The sequence below is a fragment of the Mauremys reevesii genome, linkage group 11, assembly GCF_016161935.1.
Source record: "Mauremys reevesii isolate NIE-2019 linkage group 11, ASM1616193v1, whole genome shotgun sequence".
In the NCBI taxonomy this organism is placed as follows: domain Eukaryota; kingdom Metazoa; phylum Chordata; order Testudines; family Geoemydidae; genus Mauremys; species Mauremys reevesii.
Window position 1 is genome coordinate 33,864,534 of NC_052633.1, and position 22,904 is coordinate 33,887,437.

At 41.1% G+C, this 22,904-nt stretch overlaps 1 protein-coding gene across 9 annotated transcripts in view; it reads left to right on the plus strand.

Annotated features, from left to right (window-relative positions):
- ZNF385B (zinc finger protein 385B) overlaps positions 1–22,904 on the plus strand; it is a 302,602-nt gene that overhangs the window by 227,930 nt on the left and 51,768 nt on the right. For all 9 annotated transcript variants that reach the window (XM_039494459.1, XM_039494458.1, XM_039494457.1 and 6 more), the window contains one exon: positions 4,925–5,035. In XM_039494459.1, the coding sequence (XP_039350393.1) occupies positions 4,925–5,035 (111 nt within the window). The remainder of the gene's footprint in view (positions 1–4,924; positions 5,036–22,904) is intronic.

Here is a 22,904-nt window from a genome sequence, read left to right on the forward strand (position 1 = left end):
AGGATAAGCATTTTGGAGGACAGGATTAGAATTAAAAAATGATCTTGACCAATTACAGAATTGGTTTGAAATCAACAACATGAAGTTCAATAAAGAAGCACTACACTGAGTAAGGAAAAAATCAGATGCACGTATACAAAATGGGTATTAAATGGCTAGGCAGGCAGGGGCTATAGTGGATCATAAATTGAATATGACCGAACAATGTGATGCAGTTGTAAAAGGCTAATATTCTGGGGTGTAACTGAAGTGTTTTATGTAAGACACAAGAGGTAATTGACCCACTCGGCATGGTGAGGCCTCAGCTGAAGTATTGTGTCCAGTTTGGATGCCACGTTTTAGGAATAAATTGGAGGGTCCAGAGGAGAACAACAAAAATAAGTTTTAGAAAACCTGACCTATGAGGAAATGTTGAAAAAATCTGGGCATGTTTAGTCTTGAGAAAAGAAGACTGGGGGGTGGGGAGGGACTTGATAAATCTTCAAATATGTTAAGGGCTGTTAGAGAGAAGAAATGGTAAGCAAGAAGTAATAGGCTTAATCTGTAGCAAGGTAGATTTAGGTTAAACCTCCTGTCAGGATAACTAAGTACTGGAACAATTTACCAAGAGAGGTGGTGGAATCTCTGATGGTTTTTAAGAACAGGTTAGACAAACACCTGCCAGAGATGATCTAGGTTAGCTTGGTCCTGCCTCAGTGCAGGGAGCTGTACTAAATGATCTCTCACAGTCCCCTCCAGCCCTATGTTTCAATGATGTTTTATTCAAGCTTTATCGTTTATTATTTTTCTTGTTGCTCTTCTTTGACAATGTTGTAGTATCAGTTTATAACAAAGTAATCCGCTGTAGTTGAGCTGCATTTGTTTAATTTTTGTTTTTTATGACTCTTAAGGCAGTGAAATACAGTATTTACTATCAAAAGCAGGTAAACATTACATCACAGTTCCAAAAAGGATAAATGCTAGCTATGAACTTTAGAAAACCCTCTTTTTTTGGATTGGAGGTAATGGGGACATCATCTCACTATACTCCAAAAAGTTATTCATCAGTTAAGTGTTACGTAATAGAAAACCTCCTAGCTATGCTACAAAAGATATTTCTTGAATGTATGTATCTATGTGTTTGTATTAAGAAAATCCTCACTAATGCAGTTTTCTTTCTCGGGAAGCATCAAAAATGTTTTAAGGGGGACAACTAGAATATTTAGCCATCAGCTTCAGAAAATCTGGAAGTAGCTAATTCACTGCAAAAACCTGATCTAAAGAATAATTAACGTCAACTTTCTTCCCCCATCTCTTTATCAAATTAATTTTAGTGTCAAATGCAAGCTTTGCGTCATCCTAGTCATATGACTCTTTTGTATATTATTGTAGCAAGAAAATCACTGCTGAGACTGAAAAATAATCCGCAAGAAAAATATAACCTTTTAGCAAAAATCAAACTACTCCCTCCTGTGATGGGAAATTACTCTTCAGGGAATTCTAAAAATAAAAATTCTGCGTATAATATTTTAAAATTCTGCAAAATTCTGCAGATTTTATTTAACTGCATAATCACACCAGTTTCAATTATTTTGGTAATTTATTTCAAAACACTTGTCAGCAACGATGTCTGGAACAATGCAGACAACAAAAAAGATTCAGGAAATGTTTTTTGACAAATACATTCCTTACTAGGCATATCAATACAGAACTCTGAGTAATAATTCAATACAGAAACTTTATTTCCCACACCCCTCAGAAGTAGTGCAAAGACTTGGGAGAGTCAGGGGTAACAGAGGAGATGAGGGAGAAGGAAGTAATTGCTGGCAAAGAGCCAGGGTGTGAACTTGGAGGGATGTTGGATGTGGGTGGGAGATGTATGGAACAGGTTTTGGGGGGGCAGGGAGGGATTGTTAGGGAGCTTTCATTATGCAGACCCTGGCTGACCCTTAACTTCTTTCATTCAGTCAGGCATATCTGCCCCTGTCCCCATGTGTCTCTGCACCCCTCCATCCCACTGTGTCCTTTCACCCCCATTCAGCCACCCCCTTCCTTCCCCATCCCTATGTATCCCTGCATCCCTCTCCCTCCATCCCCATGTGGTCCTGCAACCCCACTCAGACACCCCTCCCCTATGTGTCCCTGCACCCCCTCCCCATCTGTCCCTGTGCTGCTACTCAGCCACCCCATTCTCCATGAGTCCCTGCACCCCCAATCCCTTTCAGCCCCTACCCCAGTCTGTCCCTCCACACTTCTGAACTCCAGTCTGTGACCCGACAGCAGCCCCATGTCCCCCATGATGTCCACCCCGCCCCCCCATATCCTGTGCCTCTGTCCTGACCTGGCCCCACCATAGGGCGCTGTGAGGAAAGCAGCCTCTGTCTCTTCCCTATCCGTTGCTGGGGCTGTTCTGGTGCCACAGCAGCCCCTGGTGGGAAAAAAGAGTAACCGCAGCATATTTCCAGAAGAATGTATTTTCTGCAGGAAAAAAAAATTATGTGCATCACATGAATTGTGCACACGTGCAGTGGCACAAAATTCCCCCAAGAGTAGGAACCCTAAACAAAGTTAGGAAATGTAAACTCTTTCTTCATTGTAGACTACTATATTTCCTCCCCATTTTTGCCAGACCTATGCTTATCTTTAAATAAATTAATCACATATAAACACATATAGATATAGAAGTAAAATACATTAAACTGTTTGGGGTGGGGACTACATTTTTCTTTGTATTTGTACAGTGGCTCACACAATAGGGCCTTATTTTTAACCGGTGCTTAGGGCTGCTACCGTGATACAAATGTGAGATGACAATTATAATTTTTTCCCCTCAATACCCTCAGAGTTAGCAGAGGTACTAATAGAGCTGTCTGGAATCCTTCAGGCTTCTCAGTTGCCAATGGAGGCAAGCTTGCTATCCAGCAGGAGTTTTGATACTTAGGAAAGGCTTCTTTAGTTCCCAGTTCCTGAGAATTCTCTTTCAAGCTCAGGATTCAGACACTTTGTGTTTTCAGTTTGTCTCAAGCGTGTCTTATTTTTTCAATGGCAAAGCATTTTCTCTGGTATGGTAACTGCTACATCTTTAATTGGTGCAAAGTCATTTTTAAACACTTCCTGGGTAGTACTCATTACTTGAATATTCTCTTGGATTGTATCACTCATCAATTCTATTTTTGAAATCCTTGAGGAATGAGTCAATTTTTCCAGGCAAGTAAGTGTTGTAAAGAGTCTGTAAAGAAACTCCTCTCACAAAGATGTCTCCATGAGAGAAGATTTTCCCAATTAATTTGTGTGTGTGAGGTGAGTGGGAAGCTGCTACAGGTCTGCAGCTACTTGCAGCCCCTTCCATATGCCCTTGGAATTGGACTTGAGAAAAAAGGCACTCAGGAGCATTGTCGCTGATGTGGATTTCTCTAGTAACTGTTGCTTACTGGGTAGCCTGTTTTGAATAACCCCAACTATACATACAACATGATGGGGGCTAATTTAGCTACAACGAGTCAGGAAAAAGATCTTGGAGTTATCGTGGATAGTTCTCTGAAGATGTCCACGCAGTGTGCAGAGGCGGTCAAAAAAGCAAACACGATGTTAGGAATCATTAAAAAGGGGATAGAGAATAAGACTGAGAATATATTATTGCCCTTATATAAATCCATGGTACGCCCACATCTCGAATACTGTGTACAGATGTGGTCTCCTCACCTCAAAAAAGATATTCTAGCACTAGAAAAGGTTCAGAAAAGAGCAACTAAAATGATTAGGGGTTTAGAGAGGGTCCCATATGAGGAAAGATTAAAGAGGCTAGGACTCTTCAGTTTGGAAAAGAGAAGACTAAGGGGGGATATAAAATCATGAGTGATGTTGAGAAAGTGGATAAGGAAAAGTTATTTACTTATTCCCATAATACAAGAACTAGGGGTCACCAAATGAAATTAATAGGCAGCAGGTTTAAAACAAATAAAAGGAAGTTCTTCTTCACGCAGCGCACAGTCAACTTGTGGAACTCCTTACCTGAGGAGGTTGTGAAGGCTAGGACTATAACAGTGTTTAAAAGGGGACTGGATAAATTCATGATGGCTAAGTCCATAAATGGCTATTAGCCAGGATGGGTAAGAATGGTGTCCCTAGCCTCTGTTCGTCAGAGGATGGAGATGGATGGCAGGAGAGAGATCACTTGATCATTGCCTGTTAGGTTCACTCCCTCTGGGGCACCTGGCATTGGCCACTGTCGGTAGACAGATACTGGGCTAGATGGACCTTTGGTCTGACCCGGTACGGCCTTTCTTATGTTCTTATGTTAATAGCTACCAACCCACCAAAAGGAAAGAAATGGGAATTTATTACCAAAGAAGAATGTGTGTGTGGGGGAGGGGAGAAATCTAGATTTAAAATTGTCCCCTGCTCCCTCTAATGCCCCCAAACTCCTATCTCTAGTTTTACATCCCAAAGCCAGCTTAGCTACATATACCATATAAGATGATTCTGGAGCTTACTTGTGCCACAAAAACCAAAGACACTTATCTCCCCTCTTTCCAGAGTACTGACACTTTTCCTTGCAAAGAAAGAGACAAACAAAAGTTTAGTGCTTCTGGGGGAGACAGGGTGCTTAGTGGTGTGGCTATCGAAGCAGCATATGGTGCAGGAGAGATTTATGGACTCCTTGCCTCTTGATGTGATAGTGGTGCTCTGAGTGATAAGGGAGGTGGACCATCCAGTGGTTTGTGATGGGGGTGGCTGAGTTGCTTTTTTGTAAACTCTGGCATTATACCAATTCCCTATCTTCAGATAAATCTAATCATTTTTATTATGAGGTTTGAAATACTATTTCCTCCTGTTTTATTAAAAAAATGGAACTTGCAGGGGGAAAATGTTATTTTGAGCCTTTTCTGCACTGTTTATTGTCCTGTGAAGTTGTAAATTGAATATTTTATTGTTTGCTCTCCAGATGGATCCTGTGCAAAAAGCAGTCATAAACCACACATTTGGAGTATCCATTCCCCCAAAGAAGAAACAAGTTATTTCCTGTAATGTCTGTCAGCTTCGCTTTAACTCTGATGTGAGTATCATTATATTTTTTCTAGCAGAGCGTCTAATTAATCCAAACATCTTTTCTCAATTAAATCCTTTACAGTTCTGCCCACACTTATGCCAGCCATTTAGGATGACATTTTGCCCACTCGCAAGTGAGCTTGTAATGGCATCCCACACTGTGATTTTTAACTTTTTCTGGTACTTGGCTTAGACTTAGTTGCCTGACCATGACTGCCCCCACCAGGGGAAAACTACCAAAAGAGCAGAAAGACCTGACTAGTAACTTGCTCCTTCTTTCTGTAGTTTGAGGCTAGATAGTGTTGTTTTTCTAAAGTCCCAGTTTTGGAAAGCATCCCTCTTCAGTACAACACTTAAGCACATGTGTAAGTGCTTTTCCTGAATCAGGGCCTAAGTACTTTGGGTTCAGGTACACTGGTGAACTACAGAAAAGACCAGATCACAATCCAGTGTCCTACGAGTTAATTATACTTTATTTGCCAACAAACTAATATCTAAGATTTTCAGAAAGCCTTTGACAAGGTCCCTCACCAAAGGCTCTTACGTAAATTAAGTTGTCATGGGATAAGAGGGAAGATCCTCTCATGGATTAAGAACTGGTTAAAAGACAGGGGACAAAGGGTAGGAATAAATGGTAAATTTTCAGAATGGAGAGGGGTAACTAGTGGTGTTCCCCAAGGATCAGTCCTAGGACCAATCCTATTCAACTTATTTATAAATGATCTGGAGAAAGGGATAAAAAGTGAGGTGGCAAAGTTCGCAGAGGATACTACATTGCTCAGGATAGTTAAGATCAAAGCAGACTGCGAAGAACTTGAAAAAGATCTCACAAAACTAAGTGATTGGGCAACAAAATGGCAAATGAAATTTAATATGGATAGATGTAAAGTAATGCACATTGGAAAAAATAACCCCAACTATACATACAATATGATGGGGGCTAATTTAGCTACAACAAATCAGGAAAAAGATCTTGGAGTCATTGTTGATAGTTCTCTGAAGACATTCCCGCAGTGTGCAGAGGCGGTCAAAAAATCAAACAGGATATTAGGAATAATTAAAAAGGGGATAGAGAATAAGACAGAAAATATCTTAATGCCCTTATATAAATCCATGGTATGCCCACATCTTGAATACTGCATACAGATGTGGTCATCTCATCTCAAAAAAGATATACTGGCATTAGAAAAGGTTCAGAGAAGGGCAACTAAAATGATTAGGGGTTTGGAATAGGTCCCATACGAGGAGAGATTAAAGAGGCTAGGACTTTTCAGCTTGGAAAAGAGGAGACTAAGGGGGGATATGATAGAGGTATATAAAATCATGCGTGATGTGGAGAAAGTGAATAAGGAAAAGTTATTTACTTGTTCCCACAATATAAGAACTAGGGGCCACCAAATGAAATTAATGGTCAGCAGGTTTAAAACAAATAAAAGGAAGTTCTTCTTCACACAGCATGCAGTCAACTTGTGGAACTCCTTGCCTGAGGAGGTTGTGAAGGCTAGGACTATAACAGCATTTAAAAGAGAACTGGATAAATTTGTGGCAGTTAAGTCCATTAATGGCTATTAGCCAGGATGGGTAAGGAATGGTGTCCCTAGCCTCTGTCTATCAGTGAGTGGTGATGGACGGCACGAGAGAGATCACTTGATCACCACCTGTTAGGTTCACTCCCTCTGGGGCACCTGGCATTAGCCACTGTTGGTAGATAGGATACTGGGCTGGATGGACCTTTGGTCTGACCCAGTACAGCCATTCTTGTGTTCTAAGTGAACAGCACAAAGAATTCAAGAGAAATGGAGGCAGACAGACTTCCTCCAAGTGTATGTGTCCTTTATATTCGTTTCCTTTTTAGAAGAAATCTCTACTTCCTCCTGTGTACCTGCATGCTTTACTGATAACCTCACCTAAGATCCCTCCAATTATACCCTTCCAATAGTAAATATTTGCAGTTCAGATAAGTGGGGATTTTGACTTCCTGTTGTCCCTTTAGTCTGGTCAAGTTCTGTGAAGCTCTGTCTACTGCAATGCAATTCAGGTCAAAATGTGCTCTAAAAAGAGCTCATTGAATGAATGCATATGAGCAGATTAAGATTTTTCCCTGAGTAGTTAATGTCAAGAGAACTAATTTCCATGTGCAAGACTCTTAAGACATACCATACCCAATCATGAAGAATGGCTTTTAATGCTATTAAGCGATCATTAACACAAATGAAAACATCTCCGAGCAAACATAACATTTATAAGAAGCGTGTGCTGTCGCTAAATGATACTGAAGTATTAAAATATTTGCTATTTTTATCTCCTCATAAGAAATACTTTTCAAAAGTTTTTGAAAGCTGCTCCCCAGAGCCCTAGTTTTTTTCCATTCTACCCCTTTCTGGTACTGCTTTGACCATGCTCTTCCTTGATTTATTGCTTCTCAGCTGTCTTACGGAGACCACAAGACTGCCCCCACAATTACATCTAGGAAAGTCTCCTGAGATGGGGTCTGTTCTGTTTGGCCTTCTTTTCTTTTCTGGCCGAGGTTTGTAGCACTGCCATCCTGTGTCAATAGCTGGCCTCAGAATGGATTCATCAGATTATACTCTCCTCCCTTTTAAATGTAGTTCCCTTATTTTCCCCTCTGAAAGAGAACAGTTATTCCATTACAGATCAATAGATTTTCCTTTATTACCTTACAAATGAAACAATACATTTCTCATACATGGCTATTTGCTGGACTGGATGTCACTTCTGGGTTAGACCTACTCCTGCCACCTCAGCACCAAAGGGCACCACAGCCCTTTTTCTTCCTTTCACCTTTTGAACTCAGGCTCCCTCTGGTGGGCTGCTGTATCACTGCACTTTGAGCCCTTTATTCAGACTCTGAGAGAGCAGTTTTGTTCTCCACAGCATATAGCAGTACAGTAGTAGCAACATTTCCTTTAATCGGTCTGCGGGGACCTTCTTATTTATGGGATTGTCAGTCATCAGAACCACACTTTTCACTGTTTTCCCTCAGCAGTGCACCAGAGTGGTCTATCCCATATTGCCAATCTGCCTGTACCAGCAGACCATTCCAAGAGTTGAAATCTGCAGGATAACAGCCTGATTTTTTTTCTCCTCTTAGGTTCCTCAGTATGCATGCCAGAGCAGCCTACTCTAAGCTGCCACTTTACAGGGCCTGCCATTCATTCTGTACACAGCAATATAGCAGAAGCTAGCAGCAGAGAGTCTAGTAGGATTGGACCTAGTGCAATGCACAATCCATGTGCCTGTAATCTGGCAGTAAGAGAAAGTGCTCATATGTGACAAAGCTACTGCAGCTGGGTCTATCTCTACACCATTTTAGAGAGAGGGAAGGTTCTCAAACATCGGCAAACCTGTCAGCTCTTTACTCCCACAATTTCAATCTCCACTTTGTCAGAAGACTTTCTGCTGTCACTTCAAGGCAACCACAGAAGGGGTCAAAAGTGAATAGTTGTAAAAATGGCAGTTTTGCAACCCCTGTAAAGCATTATGACTCCTGATGTATAGAATACCCATGAACATTAGAGTCAAATGGGGACCTGGAGTATTACCACCACCTTCCCTTGCAGTCTCTCCCATTTTGGGGAGAGGACAAATAAGGAGTTTCAGTAGTGTTGACTAAGGTGAGATTCCCTAAAGCATTTACCCCTACGTTAGCTGAATGACTTACTGCTAAAAATGTTCATAAAAGGAAAACTCTTTCCACATAGCCCAGTGCACCAGCCACAATTCCTAATTAACAAAACCCACTAAAATGTAAACCTTCCTTGCTATTATATCAGGGTCTTGTTTTTCTTGAAGCTCAAATGGTAATTATCCCAGTTTTCTAGTTTTAATTCTTCTCTTTACTGTTCTCAAGTAGTTTGCTTCCCAGTGTTTGTGGTTCGTGCTCATGTTGCTGTTCTGCACATACAAGCCACGATCCCCAATCCCTCCAGTTCTTCGGCCTGCACAATTAGCTCTACTATTGGACACTCATAGTACCTCCAAAGCAGCTGACAATGATTAGAAGCCCTGCTTCACAAAATTCTCAAGGAATACCTTCACATTCTACATCAAGAGGGACAATTAGACCATGGTGGCATATGTGAATGGCCGAGGAGGAACAGAATACAAATCTGAACCACAGATCACCAAACTCCTTTCATTCCATGAGAAGCACACCTGTCTGTTACCATGGCATCCCGCAGAACAAGACAAAACTTCAAAGCTAACATGCTCAGTTGTCATTTGTTAGTAGAAAACAAGCAGAAGCTGAACAAGGACATCCTTGGCTCTGTGAAACAAGTGATTCCCCCCACTCCTTCCCATATCTAGACTTACCCACAATTTAGAACAACTGGAAAAGTATGAGTATTTTGGTCTCATCGATGGCATCTCTTGGCATGGAAGAGGGACACCTTTTCCTTCTAGTGGGCAGATGTATTCATATGCCCTTCCAATTTCCTTCTAATCACCAAATTTATTTGGAAAAAATAAGACTAGATAAAGCATCAGTGACCCTGACTGTATTGGCCTCAGTCTAATCTTTGCAGATTTGATTTTACAGCACAGAACCTGAGAGTCTGAGCTTTCAACAACATGGCTACTCCTGGGAACTGGCTAACTTTAATAGAAAGTCTCTGAAACATTCCATAATCACAGCATACAAGACTATTTTTGGAAGATTTGTTCACCAGGTATAGAGGTTTCAGCTTAAATCCACTCCAAACATATGGCATTGGGTCCTTTATAAGAGATTTCCAGTTACCTACAGATTCAATATTCTGCCCATGGATTTCTGGTGTCAGCCTTCTCTTGACAGCTCCTATATCTTCATAAATTGCATTGGCATAAGAAAACTCCTTATCAATCCTCTAGTGGAGACCTCCCCGTATGTTTTTTTTCCTTATAGCAATTATGGAAAGTGGAAGAATAAGTGAAATATGAACATGGTCAATTAAAGAACCCTGTCTTCAATTCTTCCATGAAAAGATGGCACTTAATCCTCATCTGGACTTTGTTCAAAGTGAAAAAGAACAGAGTTCAAATTAATGTGTTTCACATTTTTGTCGTCAGCCCAAATATTAGAAAAATACCTTAATACTTACCATGTGAAATGTTCTTTAAAGTTCATCTCCATTGGACTAGAGTAGAGAGAGTTCTTCCTTCAGGGGGGAATCCTAAAAAATGTATGAAGCACTTCAATTATGGCTCAGATCTAACATGGTAGCCATTAGATGCATCTAGTCAGACCCTTCCTAGGATCATCAGATTACATTCAGTAAAAGTTTGCATTCAAACTGTTGGGCTGAGAAGCACAGAGCTTTGTACAATGAGGTTTATAATAAAGCCATGTTGGATTTGCAATTCCTTTTCCAAAGTCTGCACAACTGGCATTCTTTCCTTGGCTGGCAAAGGCTTTGGTCATTCCAATTTCCCTCAACTGAAACTATGCAAGCTATTAAAATGAAAATGACAAAAAAATGATTAAATTTTCTATTTCTGTTTCTCCTAAAAGAATTTCAGTAGTTCTCCAGTTGAAGTTTCTTCCCTGGATCTTAGTGCTTCTTACCTTTCCATGAGTAATATTTAGACCAGTGGATGCTCATGTATGAGAAAAATAAAAATTACACATAAGGTGTAACTAATTTTCTCTCGCATATGAAGGGCACCCACTGCTCTGGACCAGTAGATCAGAATATTCCTGATTAAAATTCAATTAGTAGATGTCAAATCTTCCATTCAATTAATCATATACCCTACAGTGGTTTCAGCAATGTTTTCTACCAGTTTACACAATTTCAGCTTTAAATGTAGTCTCCTGACATCAGCGTATGGTGTTGCAGCTGTCTAGCAAAACGAGTCTGAAGTTAAACGAGGAAGGATTTTTTAAAGTCTGAACCATCTCCATTGTGGTAGAATGAGCATATTTAGTGCATGAATCATGTCCAAACATCTGGGTGCCCTTTTTTATGAGAAATAAAAATGGCAGGTTAAAGACATTCATTTTCTCTTTTACTATATTTATCATGATTTAGAGAGATGCAGTTTCCTGACTGAAATATTCTACTGTGCCCAAGCTTCGGATTCTTTTCTGTAGTTTAAAAAAGAAATGTTTAGTATAATGTCAAGAAAAGATGTATTTATGGACTTAAGACCCACCTGGTTTTGTCTTGATTTTTTTTTCTTTCTAACTTCTTGAAAAGAGACTGCTGGATCCTAACAAACATTTAGAGCAAACCTCTTCTTGTCAGTTACAGATTAGTCTGTCAGCATGTGTGGAAAAATATACATCTTCAAGATAGCCTGTCCTCTTATTCTGAATCTGACTTGTAAGAAGTCAGGCAAATTGAGCCTTAACATGATGCACACATTGTATTTGGCTTTTATTTGTTCTCTCTTTCAAAAACTCACTATCAAATGAAAATTTTAATGAAAATACATGTTAAGTTTTTTCTATTAAAGTCTAATACTTCAGGTATACCAGTTTAACCATGCCAATGGTGACAACTGGTGGTATAAGTAATAGAATCCATACTGCACAAAGTGGCATTTTTTTCTGTAGAAGTCCCTGCTTCACTATAGTAAATCCACATTAATGCCACATGCCTTGTTCTGCTCAATCAAACCTGTTTGCATTTGTTCCAAAAAGGTAATACTTGACTAGCAGATAGTAGATTTAGAGTTACATGCTACTGGCAAGTCAGGTTATGGTGGAAAACTAACTAATATCACAGCTTCTAACTTTGTGGGCCCCCCCCCCCATCAGTTGTGCATATAGACTCTGCAGAAACAATCAGGTAGTTAACCTCTCTTGTGTATACAATATTAGGGTTTCTGATACCAAACATATGGTAGGTGGAAGCACCGGTGAAAAGATAACTTATAAAGTAGTCAAGTTGACAGAACCTAAATAATGATATTATTCATTCGCTCAGAGAAGTGGACAGCCAATCAAAGGTACCCAGTCCTAACTAGTTAGTAATAGAATGTCCGATACCCTTAAACATAGAGCCAAGTCAAAAGACAGATGTTGCACTTACAAATTGATTTTTATTAAATGCTGCACTGAAAGCATAAAAGATCACTTCACTTCTTTCAACACAGAGATGGTTTAAAAATTGATCTTTATGGTTAATTTTGACCATCATATGCAAAAGCCCATGAATTTCTATTAGCAGAGCATGAATTTCATGCACGTTCATTTAGATTTTAATAAGTCGTCATTGTTGGCCATCTTTCAAATCTGAGAATAGGCAGATGTGTGAGTATATGCCTAAGGGATCACAGGAAAAGCTCAAAGAGCTCCGTGACACAGTGGAGAGAAAAATTACATTTCTGAATGAATCATATTTAGATTCACAGAAGCCCACACAAGTGTCTGTGGGAAATCCACAAGTGCACCAGATACTGCTTATAGTCAGAGTATATATAATAATAGTAAAAGAATTGTATATAACGTTCCCTTTGGTATTACTAAATGCTAATTTCTTATAATTGCACTAATTTACATTTTAATGTAAGAACTTAAATGATAAAGATCGACACGTTCTTCAATAACATTTCTAAATCGGAAAGAGACTGAGCTGATATAAAAACAATGAGGAGTCTTTGTGGCACCTTAGAGACTAACAAATTTATTTGGGCATAAGCTTTCATGGGCTATAATCCACTTCATCAGATGCATGGAGTGAAAAATACAGTAAACAGGAATAAATACACAGCACATGAAAAGATGGGAGTTGCCTTACTGAGTGGGGGAGTCAGTGCTAATGAGGTCAATTCAATCAAAGTGGGTGTGGCCCATTCCCAGCAGTTGACAAGAAGGGGTGAGTATCTACAGAGGGTGGTGTAGCAAATATGGAAGGCAGAGTTGAAATGTAAGCAGCTGAACGCCATTGCTGATGTATCTCAACAAGTAAAATATATTGGAGAAGACGCTGTGCATCACAATTCAATGTGATTGTGCCCAATTTTAAATAGCCTCCTTTGTCTTTCTCTCCATACTCTCAGCAGTACACAATGTTGGAAGGCAAAAAGCTACAGTTTTATTTACACAACACAAATATATGCAAATATAGAAGCACTGATAATAAACAATTCCCAAATGAACTTTTATAAATTAACACTAGTCAGCAGAGCTGTCCCTTGGGTAGGGCAAATTGGGCAACCGTTCCAGGCCCCGCACTTTGGGTGGCCCAGTACAATTATACCCGTGGGCCAGTACAATTGGCTGTCGCGGTCGGTTCCAGAAGAGACAAATCAGTCACTTCCACCCCAGGCCCCGCACCCCCCCAGGGACAGCCCTGCTAGTCAGCTTGCCAGTGGGCAAAGCAGTTCACTTTAGGAACAACATGTCTTTTCCATCTGAATAGTACCAAATTCATTCATAGTTTTGTCATTTCATATTTTATATGCAGTGATGTGTGCATATTACAAAAATATCTTCGCACATTAGTAAAGTTGCACTGTTTAATTTTTTTTAAAGAAATCTCAAGATGCAAAAATTAACGTTTCCACCAAAATGTTAACTCAGTCACATTGCCCAATGGGTCTGATTCACCATGTGTTAGTCCAGTTAACACTGACAGATTGCCACAGAGCTACACCAGCATAAAATGTGAGAGATGCTGTAGTAAATCATAGAATCATAGAATTCAAGATCAGAAGGGACCATTATGATCATCTAGTCTGACCTCCTGCAAGATGCAGGCCACATAAGCTGATCCACCCACTCATGAACTAATTCTTTCCCTTGACTCTGCTGTTGAATGCTCCAAATCGTGCTTTAAAGACTTCAAGTAGCAGATAATCCACCAGCAAGCGACCCCTGCCCCATGCTTCGGAGGAAGGCGAAAAACCTCCAGGGCCACTGCCAATCTACCCTGGAGGAAAATTCCTTCCCGACCCCAAATATGGCGATCAGCTGAACTCCGAGCATGCGGGCAAGACTCTCCAGCCAGACCCTCTGGAAAAGGCTAACAATATCCCAACATTGACCCTTTGTACTAATTACCAGTGTGGCACTTTATTGACCTATTGACTAAACCCATTATCCTATCATACCATCCCCTCCATAAACTTATCGAGCTTAATCTTAAAGTCATGGAGGTCCTTCGCCCCCACTGTTTCCCTCGGTAGGCTGTTCCAGAATTGCACTCCTCTGATGGTTAGAAACCTTCGTCTAATTTCAAGCCTAAATTTCCTAACTGACAATTTATATCCATTTGTCCTCGTGTCCACATTAGCACTGAGCTGAAATAATTCCTCTCCTTCACTGGTATTTATCCCTCTGATATATTTAAAGAGTGCAATCATATCTCCTCTTATCCTTCTTTTGGTTAAGGAAAACAAACCGAGCTCCTCAAGTCTCCTTTCATACGACAGGCCTTCCATTCCTCGGATCATTCTAGTGGCCCTTCTTTGTACTCATTCCAGTTTGAATTCATCCTTCTTAAACATGGGAGACCAAAATTGCACACAATACTCCAAATGAGGTCTTACCAACGCCTTATATAACGGGACTAGCACCTCCTTATCTCTACTAGAAATACCTCGCCTAATGCATCCCAAGACCGCATTAGCTTTTTTAACGGCCACATCACATTGCCTACTCATAGTCATCCTGCGATCAACTAGGACTCCTAGGTCCTTCTCCTCCTCTGTTACTTCCAACTGGTGCGTCCCCAGCTTATAACTAAAATTCTTGTTAGTCATCCCTAAATTCATAACCTTACACTTCTCATTATTGAATTTCATCCTCTTACTAATACTCCAGTTTACAAGGTCATCCAAATCTCCCTGGAGGATATCCCGATCCTTTTCCGAATTGGCAATACCTCCCAACTTGGTGTCATCCGCAAACTTTATCAGCCCGCTCCTACTTTTGGTTCCGAGGTCAGCGATAAATAGATTAAATAAAATCAGACCCAAAACCGAACCTTGAGGAACTCCACTGGTAACCCCCCTCCAACCCGACAGATCACCCTTCAATACGACCCTCTGCAGTCTCCCCTTTAACCAGCTCCTTATCCACCGCTGGATTTTCATTTTGATCCCCATCTTTTCCAATTTAACCAGTAATTCCTCATGCGGTACCGTATCAAACGCCTTACTGAAATCAAGATATATTGGATCCACCGCATTTCCCTTGTCTAAAAAATCTGTTACTTTCTCAAAGAAGGAGATCAGGTTGGTTTGACACGATCTACCTTTCGTAAAACCATGCTGTAATTTGTCCCAGTTGCCATCGGCCTCAAGGTCCGTAACCACTCTCTCCTTTATAATTTTTTCCATGACTTTGCATGCTACAGATGTTAAACTAACAGGCCTGTAGTTACCTGGGTCACTTTTTTTCCCCTTCTTGAATATAGGAGCTACATTAGCTAATCTCCAGTCGAACGGTACCACCCCCGAGTTTAGAGATTTATTAAAAGTCATCGCTAACGGGCTTGCAATTTCACTCACCAATTCCCTTAATATTCTAGGATGAAGATTATCCGGGCCCCCCAATTTACTTCCGTTAAGCTGTTCAAGTTTGGCTTCTACCTCAGATACCGTAATGTCTACCCCCCATATCTTCATTCCCATCAGTCCCTCTACCACTTTTCCTTAGCCCTTCATTAGCCTCATTAAAGACTGAGGCAAAATATTCGTTTAGATATTGTGCCATGCCAAGATTATCCCTAATCTCCACTCCGTCTAAAGTTTTAAGCGGTCCCACTTCTTCCTTCTTGGTTTTCTTCCTATTTATATGGCTAAAAAACCTTTTGCTATTGGTTTTAATCCCCTTCGCTAGGTCCATCTCCACCCGGCTCTTTGCCTTTCTCACTGCTTCCCTACACCCTCTGACCTCAATAAGGTAGGTTTCTTTGCTGATCCCTCCCATTTTCCAGTCCTTGTACGCTTTCTGTTTTTTCTTAATCACCCCTCTGAGACGCTTGCTCATCCAGCTCGGTCTAAAACTGCTACCTACGAACCGTTTTCCCTTTCTCGGGATACAGGCCTCTGACAGCTCCTGCAACTTCAACCTGAAGTAACTCCAGGCATCTTCCGCCTTTAGATCCCTAAATATGTTAGTCCAGTCCACTTCCCTAACTAGTCGCCTTAATTTAGTAAAGTTAGCCTTTTTGAAATCGTAAACCTTAGTCTCAGATGCAATTTTGTTTATCCTTCCATTTATTTTGAACCGAATTAGCTCATGATCACTCGAGCCAAGGTTGTCCCCTACAACTATTTCCTCAACAAGGTCCTCGTTACTCACCAAAATCAGATCTAAAATGGCATCCCCCCTCGTCGGTTCAGCGACTACTTGATGAAGGAATTCATCAGCTATCACGTCTAGGAAAAGCTGAGCCCTATTATTAGTACTAGCATTTGTTTCCCAATCTATATCCGGGAAGTTAAAGTCTCCCATGATCACACAGTTCCTATTAGTATTTACCTCCTTAAAAACATTAAAGAGCTCTCTATCCATATCCAGGCTAGATCCAGGTGGTCTATAGCACACCCCAATCACTATCCCAGGGGACGCTCTAGTAGTTTTCTTCCCCAATGTCACCATTGCCCAAACAGACTCCGTATTATCAATTGCATTGCTAGTTATTTTGTTACATTTCACCTCATTATTGACATACAATGCTACTCCCCCACCTTTACCTTTGTTTCGGTCTTTCCTAAACAGCACATACCCTTCCATACCTGTACTCTAGTCATGGCTACCGTTCCACCATGTTTCGGTTATTCCTACGATATCCGGTTTCAATTCCCGGACCAGGAGCTCCAGTTCCTCCATTTTGTTACCTAAGCTTCTCGCATTGGTGAATAAACATCCTAATTTTTGCTGTTTGGCTCCTCTCACCCTTTTCACCCAACTTGGTAGGGACACAGTACTACCAGTATGACCTGTCGGTCTAGTATCCGTCCCCCCCTCTTCCTTATACCTAACCCTCCCCCTCTGGCTATATCAGTTGTTATCCTGTTGTTCTCCCTCTCAATGTATAAATTTGGCGTGGAGAGTACCTGGACCTCTCCCAACCGTCTCCCCCCATTCTGTGTATTTTTGGTAGATATTTTAAAATATACAAAGTAATCTATTAAATTATGCATTGGGAAATTGATTTTCAAAAGTGCTGCACACTCAGCTGCGCACTATAGTTGCTCAGCATCTGTAAAATAAAACCAGGCCTTTAGCAAATAAAATAGAAGGATGAAATGTTATGTATGTTCAGTATGACCAAGTTAATGTTGCTGTAAGAATCTTATCTTTCAGGTTTCTTGACTTGAAGTTTAACTGTGCAGTGCTAATGTCAAAATAACATTAGTTTCCTTAGCTCTGATTACTGACAGTAGAGATCAAATAACCTAATGAAGATGCTTTAAGACCTGGTTCTAAGGGTGCATCTGCACTTCAAGCTGGAGGTGCAATTTCCAGCTCAGGTAGACATACATGTGCTAGTTTGACTGAGCTAGCGAGCTAAAGACAGAAACATAGGTGCAGCAGCATGGATGGTAAAGCAGGCTGATTGCCCAAGTAAATACTTAGGATATGTCTATAATGCTCGGTAAGCCCAGGGTTCAAACTCAGGTTCAAGCCTAACCCCCCTTCTGTCTACACACAAACCACACTAACCCAGTGCTTAGACCCCAGGTACCCCTGGGGATAGAGTGTCTGAGTCTGTATCAAGCCTGCACCCAGAGTTCAAGCCCTATCACTTTGCAGGCCCACAGGACTAGTGCTCTGGGAATCCTCCAAAAGTATTCCACAATCCCATGGCTCGACTTTTTGTGCTCTGGACAGTCAAGTTTTCTCACACTGCACCATTAACAAAGGGCTAGAGTGGCCACATTTGGGAAGGATGCTAGGAAGTCTGGATCACAGGTGGTTGGACTCAAACCCACATAATGCAGTGTAGATGCTGGAGCCCCAGATTGGGACCTAGGATTCCACAATTCCTAATCTGGGATTGCAAATGCGCATTGATGCTCCTAAATTAACAAACCCAGGGTCTGCTAACTCAAGTTCTACTAACCCACAGCTTACATTGCAGTGCAGCCCCCAACATGAGGTCCCAGAGCCCAGGATCCAGCCTGCACCCGAACATCTACCCCACCATTTTACAGCCCCAGAGCCTGGGCCCTGCGAGCCCAAGTCAGCTGACACAGGCCAGCCATGGGTGTTTAATTATGATGTAAACATACCCTTAGAGTCCTGGGTGGGATTGTACTCAGGGTGGCTAGCCTGTCCTGCCCACCCACACCACCACAGCAACACTTCTATTTTTAGCATGCTAGTTTGATCAAAGTAACTGTGTGGATATACAAACAAGGTAGAAATTACACTTCCAGCTCAAAGTGTAGATTCATTCTTAGTTTGAGCTACCTTCACATGGTGGACACAGAAAGTAAATCAGCTGACTAGGGGATAGGAAGGCACAGGTTAGAGCAGCCAGAAAAAGACCCTTTTCTGCTTCTTAAGCTGTTTTGGACGTCTTTCCTGCACACACTCACAGATGTGATTATTTCCACTACTTTCCTGTCACTGGTAGCAAAGTTTAGCATGGGATAAGTGTTTGCAGGACTGGGGGCTCATCTAGCTATGCATACATGCACAGTATGATCCCTGACTAACTAAATTATAAATCCCAGAACTTTCTGTGGAATGCTCAAGAGAGAATATACAGAGGTGGAGTGCAATCAAATGACATTTTTAACTTCTTGTAGTTAACTACTGGTGTTCTCAGGCTTTTAGTTACCATGTATCCTGTAGCTAAGTGGAAATCTTAGTACATGATTCTGTATGTGTGGTTAGCCCTCATCTGGATGTTTCTGCAGGCAAGAAATCTGCTCTGAATGCTGTTAGTGCTCTTTGCAGGCCCCTCAAATTCATCCCGATTTATACTTCTGCCACATTTTGATTTGCCCTCTTGTTGAAGTGCATTGCAATGAGCTGTAAACCAGCTCAGTTAGAGTATCAATGCCAAAATTTCTAGTGCCTTGGCACCTGCTTTAGTCTGACAGTGTGGGGCTTTATAGTGATGGTGATGGTTGTGATCATTCATCAAATAGGGAAAGAGTGATGGTTTAACAATATAATTGCATCAGTAAATGTTTAGCTGAATGTCAACTTTATTTCAATCCCTATCACTGTGTCAATGAATCTCAGCTGTTCCATAGACATACAGGGTAGTATATAACAGTATGTCCAGATATCTGGAAAATGAACAAATTCAGCCTATTTTCCCCTGTGATAGTAGCTAGCATGGAAGAGGCTAAAGTCCAATGGGCAACTAATTATCTTTGCTTTTTTTAAAGGGTGGATTTTGGTGCTATTAAAGAGGAAGAATTGGCAGGATTTAGTGAGAAGACTGCAAATGGGGGTAAGAGGAGAGAGAAGAATGGAAGATGACACCAAGATTATGAGCCTGGGAGACAGGAAGGTCAGTAGAGTTGTCAATGGTGACAGAAAAGGGAGGTGGTGAAGAGGGACTAGAGGGAAGATAAGAAATTCAGTTTAGGAGAATCTGCATCTGAGATGATGATGAGGCAATCTAGAGAGATGTCAGAGAGACAGTTGATGCTACACTGGACATAGATGGAGGTTTCAGAGATGGGGAGAGAGATCTGGGAATCATGTGGATGGAGGTGGTAGCTGATGAGATGGTTGAGCACATGGAGTAGGTAAGATTTCCAAGGGAAAGTACAGAGAGAGAGAAGGGGCTGAGGTATGGGGACAGATCTGGGAAGAGAAAGATGAGGAGCCACTGAAGGAGATGTTGGATGATTGAGCTGCAATGTAGGAAAAGAACCAACAGTCATGGGAAATAAGAGAGGAGAGGAATCGGAGAATGAAAGATGATCAATAGTGGAAACTTGTAGAGACATCAAGAACAATAAGAATAGAGACGCATCCCTTTATAGCTGGGAAGAGATTATTACTGACAGTGGTCAGTTTTGTGGATGGCCATCCACACACTGCTAGATTTATCAGAAGCATTTAACACAGGTGATCAAAAGGCATTACTAAATCAACCTTACAGAGGTGGATTAACTTGCATTGTGCTGACTCCAATCCTTTCCCTTGGATTGATCTCAGGTATGTAATGCGTACTTCTCTGCCTTAAATGCCTTACCTGAGGGGTCACATAATGGTCAATCCTATTCCCTACTTTTAGGCTATATTTTGAATAGGATAGAACTCCACAAGTAAATGGTCTGAGGCAGTTAATAGGAACTGGACATTCAAATCTCCTTGGTGGCTTTGAAAATCCAACTCTAAATCTCTTGAGGAGATTGTAGGATGCCATGGATTTAATACCAGAAATATGTAGCTTATGCCCACTTCTGCATTTCCTTCACGGAGCACCAAGTCTCCTAACTCTTCAGGTATCTGAACAATATTAGTATGGGTGAAAGGACACTGGCTGAAAGTTATTTTAGCCAAGATAAAGTTTATGCAATCTGTAAAATGAAATATTCTGAGAACATCTATCCGTGCTTTGAGGGCATCAACCCTCTGATCATCAAGGTGATATATGTGGTCTGTGATTCATTCTCAGCCCCTCACTGAGGCTGAGCACCAAAGTCTCATGGGTCAAAAATACCTTCCTGTCTGATCTTGACCTGGATATCCTGATGTATGATTTTATCATTTCCAGGCTCAGCTTCTGCAACATGCAGTGGCTGGGACCGAAAGTGAATAACTCAAAGAAACTCCAGGTGGAACAAAATGCAGCAGCCCTTTTTATAACAACTCTGGGGCATCATAACCCATCACTTAGTGTTCCCCACACTACAGTATCCTTGTTGTGAAATTCTGGATGCAATATAAAGCCCTGCTCTTAGTTATTAAAACCCTAAATGGATTGAGTGCCAAATATCTTTGAGAGCATCATTTTCTCTGTGACCAAAGCCAGTCTGGAGAGCTGCATTCCTCAGGAACTCTTGTTGTTAGTGCCTAGTATGGAACATGTACATGAAGGGGATCAAGCCATCTCTGCAGCTATGGGATTTGCTTCTACGGAATATTAGAATAACCACAGACCTCTTCATCATCAAATCAAAATGTAAACTCATCTCTTAATAGAGCTTAGTCTTCCCACATTAAATTCTTCAAGATAGCAAACAATACATTACTAAGTTAAGCCTTCCAAATGGACATTATCTCAGCACACGAAAGGCCAATGGGAAAATGGTGTGGAGACTCCACACTGGAGCACATGGCACAATCGCCTCCTCAGAAAAATGAAATCGTAAATTTAAAGTAAAATTCATTTACTGTTCTTTCAGTTTTATGCACCATTCTCAGCTTCTCACAGAAAAACAGTTTTTACAAATAAGGGATGCACGTGGCACAGCTGCTATAGTGCCCCAGACTTGATTGTGCATGCTCCAGTAGAGGTGGCCAAAGCAAGCAACGGGATTGCATTGGGAGACCTGGAAGCCAGAAACGAGAACCCACCTAAAATTGATATAGAGCCAGCATGTGTGTGTTTTGAAAGTGCTATTTTTCCTCTCTCAAAATTCTAATAGTGCTCTCATATTATAGTATGCCTGGATGGATAGATAGGCTTTCATAAATAATGCTTTGATATTTAGTATATATTGTCTGGTTTGTTGTTATTAATCAGTTGCATTACAGTAGCTCTCAGTCAAGCCAGCAGGCTGCTCAAATTGGCTGGATCCTCTGTGTCATCCAGCAGAGGGCCAAGTAGCAATGGGGAAAGGGAGAAAAAAATCACAACTTCCTATCCCACCCGGACTTGCTTTCTGTCTGCTCTTGGCTGATTCTTCTTCTTCATTCTGGCCACCAGACCAATCTACAGCTTCTCCCACCAGCTGTCATGTGGCACTAGTCCCCGTAGCAGCTGTAGAACCTTAGCCAGATTGTCCCTGAGACAGCTACGCTATTAGAAGTGTCTGAAAATTCAACATGCAGCCACAACAGAAGAGAGAGTCACAGCTGCAGAGGCATCTGTTTGGCTTCTGCAAAGCATCATGCTTCCTTTTCTTCTTACATAAGAGTCTTCGGTTTATGGTCAAATAATTTTTCTGCTCTCTTGTCCTCTTCACTTTATGTTGATTCTTCACTGGAAGTGTTGGAGCCAGGGCACTGTGAAAGCACTGAGTGCAAGATCTATTCTCTTGCATTGCCTTGGTCAATTCTCCTTCCTCCCCGTGCCCCACTAGCCCCCCATACAACAAACAGGCTCATGAGTCCATTCTTTATGTACATGTGTCCAATCATCTTCCTTTTAAAATCTGAACATTACCAGTTATTGATCACTTATAAAGCAAAGATGTGTGTATTTGCTTCCTACACACACACACACACACACACACACACACACACACACACACACACACACACACACACACACACCATTTCCTGGGGAAAGGTCTTTGGCTGCTCAACAAGCGCTAGCTCCAGTTTGAGTCTTTAGAGAGAGTAATAATTTCACAATTAAAAGCTAACTCGATTTCTGAGAAATATGGCAGTATAATGAGTATCAGGATAGCTCAGTAGCACTTTGTGGTGTCAACTAAGAGGGACTCAATTCAGGAAAGAAAACAAATTTTACAAGCAACTCAGAGAAGGCAGATTTTATTGCAGGGCGACAAATCCAGGCCCTCAGAGATGCTGAAGGCCACATTAGAATTGAATTCAGTAATAGCTGATTAATTAAAAAGATACCATGATGATAGTTGTTTTGGTTTTTTTTTAAGTATAAGTAGCCAAAAGGCAAGTTTTTGAAGTTTAAATAAAGGTTACTGGATAAATGGTAACTTGGTAAGTTTGAATGACTAGCTGGTGCTGTCAAAAAAAATAACACAGAAGAGAATCAATAACATCAAATAGAAATCTACAAAACTCTAGCCTGCTT